At 45.2% G+C, this 8,065-nt stretch overlaps 1 protein-coding gene across 2 annotated transcripts in view; it reads right to left on the reverse strand.

The window, feature by feature from the left end:
* Positions 1-1,942: 1,942 nt before the first annotated feature.
* The window catches only part of PTPDC1 (protein tyrosine phosphatase domain containing 1), a 67,308-nt gene continuing 61,185 nt past the window's right edge, over positions 1,943-8,065 (reverse strand). For both annotated transcript variants that reach the window (XM_006769996.2, XM_015567983.1), the window contains exons 8-9: positions 6,441-6,551; positions 1,943-3,756 (exon numbers count right to left, since the gene is read on the reverse strand). In XM_006769996.2, coding sequence (XP_006770059.1) covers positions 3,640-3,756; positions 6,441-6,551 — 228 coding nt within the window. In that variant the 3' untranslated portion in view covers positions 1,943-3,639. The remainder of the gene's footprint in view (positions 3,757-6,440; positions 6,552-8,065) is intronic.

The following is an 8,065-nucleotide window of genomic DNA, read 5'->3' on the forward strand; positions in this document are numbered from 1 at the left end:
CCAGGTGAATGAGGTTCCTGGCTGGCAGGCCACTGACAGTAAGCTATCCAACAGCAGATTCTGTGAGGAATGGGGCTGCCTCCTCCCTACTGTCAGGGTCTGGTTTGAAGGCCAGCCATACCCCCTGTTGGGCCAGACCCAGAGTTCTACCACACTGTGGCCACTGCCTCAGCAACCAGGACTGACTGCTGCTCGGCGCTCCTGGCACTCCGAGGGTGGGTTCTTCCCTCAGGCCCTGCGGGAAGCAGCTCTGGCAAGGCAACCCAGGACTCAGTACTTCCACACTCTGCTCCGAGGGCGGGTTTCTGCCTGAAACCTCGCCCTCTGGGAAACAGCTGGGGGAGGGCGCAGCCATTTCCAAGACAACCCCTGCAGGACTGACTTCCTTCCGGTTGGTCGAGCTTCTGGACGTGATGTTACACCCAGGGTTTTTATATAAGTAGATAATTTTCAGTGATTGCATGTTTTATTGGCTGGCTTGGAATGAAGGTTCACCACAGCTCCACTAGTAAATGGCCCCATTGTGATTACTTATAAATCAGTTTTATTGTAGTGCTGGGCTAATCAAACATCAGCTCATGCCTAAAGCATGACTAAAAAGTAATGCACCATTGGGTAACAGAATTTGTGGAACTTGTGTCATGCCATTTTTATCTGTACACAATATTCAACCATCTCACATTGTAAAGAACAACTTAAAATAAGGTGCTAATAATCCTGGGCCACATTCACACAAACAAAAAGCACCAAAGGGAATGCTGTTCTTGACTTACTTGCACTGAAAATACATCAATGCTTGTAAATTTGGAACAAAGATCCTATGGGTAAACAGTTGCTTTGAAGCTAGCCCCAAATGATTTGTAGCCCTTCGAATATCAAGAGCTTGAGGCACGCACTCTGTCTATAAGACACTGTTTCTGGAACATTTTCCAGACATCTAGAGAAGAGCCTGAAATAGCAGCAGGCATAGAAGCATTCTCCATTTAAGAGAAAATAGGAATGTTATCTCTATTAACTATGACTATTGCTATTTTCATGGAATCTAGAGTGATTGACAGCACATACTCTTTCTCAGATAATACTGGGAGGCTGGTTTGAGATATGACTAAGCTGATCAGCACAGTACCTTTGAGTTATGCAAATAGACAAAGCAATCTCTGAAGCAGCATTACTTTACCTCAAAGAGCATCAGCCAATGCTATAAAGTAGCAAAGCCCGGATGTGGCAGAAATCGCTCACGTCCTAAGTGTGCTGTGCTTGAGGCCCTGTGAGCAGCACAGCCAGTGCAATCTTTCCAGACCAAACATGTGGGGCATCTTCACCGCACTTACGGACCAGCTGAGGCTCTATGATGCCATCATGGAGTCAAATGCTAAGAGGGCCTCAGGGTCCCTGATGGGGCCCTCTGTGCTGGGCAGCTTTACCTGGTTCCAAGCTCCATAGGCAGGTGGTTTCAGGAGGAGGAAGGCATGGTACAAAGTCACTCAGAATGGGTGGGATTCTTTCCTCAGGCAAGAGTCTTTCCTCTCTAGGTCTGGTAAGAGAAATAGGCAAGACAATGCATGTGCTCCCTGGGGTAGGAACTTCTGAATGCCTGCTCTTGGCCCTCCCTACTTGTGCTGAGCTGAATTTTGCAACCCGTAACTTCTTCCTATGGGTAGATTTCTATTCTCTGGGCAACAAAGAATTCCTCATCCATTCAAATACAGGAAGTCAGGAATCTTGTCAGCCTTATTTTCCTTGCCCATTCCTCTTACAATTCTCCAACCCGGGTCCCCTGACACCCTTGGTCATTCTGAACCCACAGAGTCAGAATTGAGGAGAGCTTGACTAGCTGCCTGTTCAGCCTACAGCTCAGTCTGCCCATCAGGATAGTCTAACCACCAACTGCATCAGGATGTGCGTGACTCTCAAGCTGAAGAAGTAAAAGATAAGCGTTTGGGTTATTTTCACTTTTATTCAAATAAACACAGTACCTGTACACAGCCTAATGAGCTCTCCCACTGGCTCTCCTTTGCGAGTGGGTGTACTTAGATTTTAGAGGCGCACTGGGGGTCACACCATCAGACACGCCGCGGTGCCACTTGCCCACATGAGACTGAATGAGAAGAGAACAGACATCTCTTTGGGTACAAAACATTTTAATAACATATCTTTGGATAAAATGCAATTGTCTTCTCTCCTAATTTCCTAAATCAGGCACTTGAAAATGAGAAATATCAGGAATGGACAACCCGGTTCATTTAAACTCATTGGATTTGATTTCCTAAGAAAATGCAAACAGTGTGGGAGGAAATGGCATTTAGTGTTTGCCAGCAGAGTTGGTAAGACTGATAATGACTAAAATATTTTTAATGTGCTAGAGCTTGATTCACAAATGCAGACGTTAGAGAAATTTCATTTGTTGTTAATTAGCTTTTCCTGACATTCTGTCTTTATGATTAAGTAGTTTCTTTAGTTTGAAAATGGTTTGATTAATATCACCTTTATTGGGAAAAACTTCGATCCTCTCTGGCCTGGCCTAGGTACCCCACCTGTTCATTTGAATATTAGTTATGGCTTCAATAGCTGATTGATAGTTTGGTTCTACAAGGAACCAGTTTAGGTTCTTACCTAAAGCCAGTAGGGTGAATATAACCTAAGTGGGTCAAATTCAATTTAAAAATCTTACTTGTTCCAGTCAAAAGGCAGTGAAAGGCAACTTGGTCTATAGAATGGCAGACTGGGAGGTATGGGCCAGATGTCACGCTATCACACCGTCAGCATGAACAGACATGGCACTGGGGAGGGCTGCAGTGCCTGGAGGCCGGCCTTTCTGTGGGGTCCTGCTTCAGAGCAGCTTCCCACAGTGCCCGCCACTGAGCCCAATTCCTCTGTGAAGATGCTATTTGACTCAGCAGTAGCCCAGGGGAGTGGGAATAAGGCTGATGTGTGAGAACCACTCCTGTCTCCTGTGACAGCAAAGGTTGGCAACATTGTCGAGAAGCCTGAGCAAGTCTACTTTCTACAAGTAAAAAAAACCCAACCATCTCACAGTCATTCCTTTAACAATAAAACTAAACTACTCTGAAAAAGAATATATTTTTAAACCCTTTGCCACATTTATAAAAAGAAAAAAACACAAAAGATTTCAACAATTGGAAAAAATCCTTTAAAAACATTGTATCAACAACCTTCTTATTAAGAAATAAGAAACACTTGGTTTAAGACACGTGGTGACTTCCTTACATCATGCATCAGGGGATGGATACACACGGAGATTTTACTACTGACATCTACTTGGTAAAAATGGTAGGAGTTCTGTCAACAAGATAATTGTTTTGGATAAATGTCAAAAAGAATAAGGATGTAAACATACATTACTTAAAATAGTAACACAACAATATTAATTCAGTTAAATAAATAAATAAAGCGGCACCAACTTTATGGCAATTTTTCAACATAAAAATGTAGCTCAACGATATCTTAAAACATAGAATTGCTCCAAACAGAAGCAGTCATTCTTAGCACAACCAAGAGCATGAAGCAAAGTGCTGGGAGACGAAGCAGCTCTGCACTTGACCTCATTCCTCTATGAGCAGAAATGCCGTCTTGGTCTTCTGGTCTGAAATATTCGCAATGAAGGGAAAGGCAGCTGCACTAAACACCAGGCTTAGGGCTGTCTTTTGTCATTTTTCTTTTTTCCTCAAGTGTGTGCTTAAATATTTTCTTTAGGGTGTTGTAAACTATGGGTCCATTTTCAGAATCAAAATGAACCTGGTGACAAAGAAAATTTATATTCAGGACACTGAAACAAGAATTTTAACCAGTCTATAGAAATGGGATGGGGAAAATAACACTCATTAGCAAAATTATATATAACATTTTTAAAATTAATTAACTTTTTAAAATCCTCACCCAAAGATATTTTCCACTGATTTTTAGAGAGAATGGGAGAGGGAAAGACAGAGAGAAATATCGATGTCAGAGAAAAACATTGATTAGTTGCCTCCTGCATGCACCCGACCAGGGCCCAGGCCAGGGAGGAGCCTGCAACCGAGGTATGTGCCCTTGACTGGAATTGAACCTGGGACCCTTTGGTTCTCAGGCCACATTCTATCCACCGAGCCAAACCGGTTAGGGCAAAATTATATATAAATTTAAAAGCATACACAATATGCCAGGCCAGCGTGGCTCAGTGGTTGAGCAGTGACCTATGAACCAGGAGGTCACAGTTCAATTCCCGGTCAGGGCACATGATTATGTTGTGGTCTCAATCCCCAGTGTGGGGCCTATGCAGGCAGCCAATCAATGATTCTCTCTCATCACTGATGTTTCTATCTCTCGCTCCCTCTCCCTTCCCTTCTGAAATCAATAAAAATATATGTTTAAAAAGTACACACAATACATTTCTCACATTAATTTTAATTATATATTAGAATTGCTAATTACATCAATGACAAATTGGTCAAAACCCAAACACTTAAATCTAGTGCCTGTATATGTAGTCTACTCATACACTGTCAGGAAGCCGGTCGACACTGAGTGTGCAGTGTGTTTTGGAACCAGAACCTGATCACTGATGATATAAGGGCAAGGTCTCCTCATGAAAACAACGTGCACTAGCTACCAGTGTTGCACCGGGGTGGCCTGAACAGGAGCCTGGCCTTCCCCCTGCCAGCCATGCAGCCTCGGGCCATCCCTGACCTCTCTATAAGAGGAGGCCGCAATGCCCATCTCCTTAAATATGAGATCCTGACATGGGTGTGACACACATAAAAACCTATGTAGCCATTTCCTTGGTGGGAAGGCACCATGTACACGTAGGCAAACTATCTGCCCAAGTTCACTGTACTACAGGGTTAGGAGTGATGCAGGATGGACTAGAGCAATGACCATGCTTCCACCCCACCCGCAAAGACACATGTGACTCCTGTGACAGGATGAGATCCCTTGGCCAGTGATGCCCTCCTCCTGCTTCTGGAGGGAGGGAGGGCTATCCCCTTGTGAAGCGGAGGGAAGCGTCTGGGATTTCACTCTGCTCACATGCTGACATCTGCTGGCTTGGGGGCCCTGGAAGGAGACACTAGACTGCTGGGCCAGAGACTAACAACCTTGTAACTTGAACAACATAATCACATGTGGGTTCTTTTGCCCTCCAGGTCACATGGGGGTGATGTGGAGGACACAGGTGGATGCTGCACAAGCAGGGCATTTACACCATAGCTGAGGATCTCAATGTGGGGCTGCAGCAAGCCTGCTGAGCTCTGCGTGAAGGGAGGCACGGCCTCTACACGGGAAGCCCAGGACAAGAGCTGTCACACACTGCTCCTATGATTGTGCACAGCGGGAGAGGCCCAAGGACTCTCTCCTAACACTTTTATGGGCAGATTTGGAACAGCTGGTATATTTAACTCTTCACTAGTTTCTCCCTCAAAGGCCAAAAGGAGTTGTGAAGAATCTTGGACAGACCAATATTAAGTATCATTTTCAGTTAAATCAGACACTTATTTTTATCTTAACCATTCATTATATTGTCTATCATATTTACAGAAACTTACTAACATTAATAACAGTCTCCACTGTTTACTTTGGTAAGCACCAAACCACAGCCTTCCCCACACAGCAAGCAGCTTCTTGGTCTATGAAGGCCTATGACAATGTAATAAAATATAGACATAAAGGATCATGTGACTGGGGTTTGCGCTGCTGACTCTGGAAACTTAGTGCCATAAAGCTCCAGATGAGGAACAAGAAAGCCTGCTGGAATAATATCACTTTGGAAAGAGCGGAGGCGGAGGAGACTGGTGAATTACCGATAATGACTGATATCATCATTAGTGTTTACCACAGACACCATCATTGAAATGCTGGGTTCTTTGTTTAATGACATTTTCATATCATAAGTGAGAAGTACCAAAAAATTAGCTGAATGGGTAAGGGAAACCTCTTCACTTGGCAGGCACCTGACTCTTCTTCAGCCAGGAAAGACTGTTATGAGCCAGAAGGATGTGCAGAGGAAGGAAACGTTTTTTACTCTCTGCTTAGGATTTGCCAACTAGGACACACTACCTAATCGTCAATGCTGGACACTGAATTCTCACTAGATGATTTCTTGTTCAGACCCAAGGTAGAACTGGCTCAACAACAAAATTCTCTGACTCCTACTAGCACATCATTTAAAATCTTTTCTCAATACCCAACTGTTTCTCTTTATAAAAGCTCTTTGTTTCAATGTTCTCCTACAAAAAAACCCCACAGGTCAGCTTTTTCTAATATCACTGTTAGAAAACGGGCAATTTTAGCCAAAAGTCCGCAACTACTTTTAAGAAATGTCAAACACATTTCCCCGAAGAGGAGATGTAGCTAACAGTTTTATTTTAGGGGAGGCAGCTGACCTCTGGATTCTAACTTGCAAAGATCATGCTGCTGTGGTCTGAAGGAGGGAAAGCACCACCCACCTTGGTGAAAGCTTGGATGGCGTGGACCAGGACAGCTTCCTCCACATCCACGGGAACTGGCTGCAGGCTCACCAGGCAGTGCAACACGCAAAGAATAGTCTGGTGCTGGCCCTGTTTTTTGCAGAAATCGAAATCAAACAAGTTTTTTTTGAAAAATGCCTCAGGAAATAAACTCAAAGCAAGTGCAACGCCAGGAACTGGCACGTGACCAAGTGCTTATAACCTCTAACACTACACTCTCTACCAAGGGCTCTACCAGTGTTTACTGTTACGTGTCTGAATGCTTTCAGGAGGTGCTTAGTTATTACATGAAGCACAATTTCAAATGAAATGTTTTCCTTGAAGTGAACTGAAGGGATGATCCACTCTCATTATTTCTGGACACAATGGCGTCAGTTGGGTTGTGTATGCTGACATGTCACAGCAACCAGGGACCTGCTTGCCCTGCTGCCTACAGACACTGGAGGGGGGGTGGGGTGTCAGGAGAGACCGGGCAGCCCTTGGGAAGCCTGGGAACTTAGGAGAAGGTCTCTGACAAAGCGTCCAGACTTGGTTCTTGGGGCTGCCCTCAGAGAAACAAAGGAGAAGCCCCACCCCTGCACAGTGAGCATCCCGTGCACATGGTCCTCAGAGCCACTGGCTGCACCTGGACATCTGCTCAAGCACACATGATCACAACAGCGATGCTGACAGAAGTAAGCCCCTGACATGATGTCAACGCCCACCCATGGGCATGGAGTGAGTGACAATGGGAGCACACGCTGTGCCAGAACCGTGAGCGTGAATCCTGCTCCGCCACAGGCTGCGTGCCTCGGCAGTTATGTCACTTTCCCTTTTCAGTAAAACGGATCCTCTACCTTTCCGGGCCGGGGGACGAACAAAGGTGAACACAGAATCTACAGCTCACCACCCAAGAAGGGTAACTGCCTCCCTCAGCCCTCCTCCAGGCTCATCTCTGTAATTTCCCTGCTGAGAAACCAGCCTAAGAGGACTCCCAATGCAGGAAACATCTCATCTTAAAGCCGTGCATCACATCACTGTGTGTCTGCGTCACCAGCAGTAGCGCAGATGTGGAAACGGGAGACACGGCAGCACAGTAGGTAATGCAAGGCTGATTATCCTATCTAATAAAAGAGAAACATGGTAATTGGCGTACGACCACTACCCTTCCCATTGGCTAATCAGGGAGATATGCAAATTAACTGCCAGCCAAGATGGCAGCCAGCAGCCAGGCAGCTTGAAACTAACATGAGGCTTGCTTGCTTCAGTAACGGAGGACTCCAACGTTCCCCGCCTGCCACTGCAGGCCTCTGAGCCTGAAGTTTGAAACATTTTAACAAATATAGAAGCTAAAAAAAACCCCAGAAACCTGCTTTCAGTAAGCTGGGATCTCAGAGCTGGAGTCAGAGCTGGAGTTATACATTGTTTTGATTATAGAACTGAAAGAAACCAAATACCTACTTTCAGCAGGGGACGCCTAAGAGCTGGAGCCTCAGAGCTAAAGCAGGCCCAGAATTTAAAAAAGAAAAAAGAAAAAAAGGAGTGGTTGGGAGCTTCCATCACCCACCAGCCTGAAAACAGCCCTCAGTCCCTCACCCAGACTGAGCAGGCACCCCAGTGGGGAC

This window comes from Myotis davidii, unplaced genomic scaffold, assembly GCF_000327345.1.
Source record: "Myotis davidii unplaced genomic scaffold, ASM32734v1 scaffold1224, whole genome shotgun sequence".
In the NCBI taxonomy this organism is placed as follows: Eukaryota; Metazoa; Chordata; class Mammalia; order Chiroptera; family Vespertilionidae; genus Myotis; species Myotis davidii.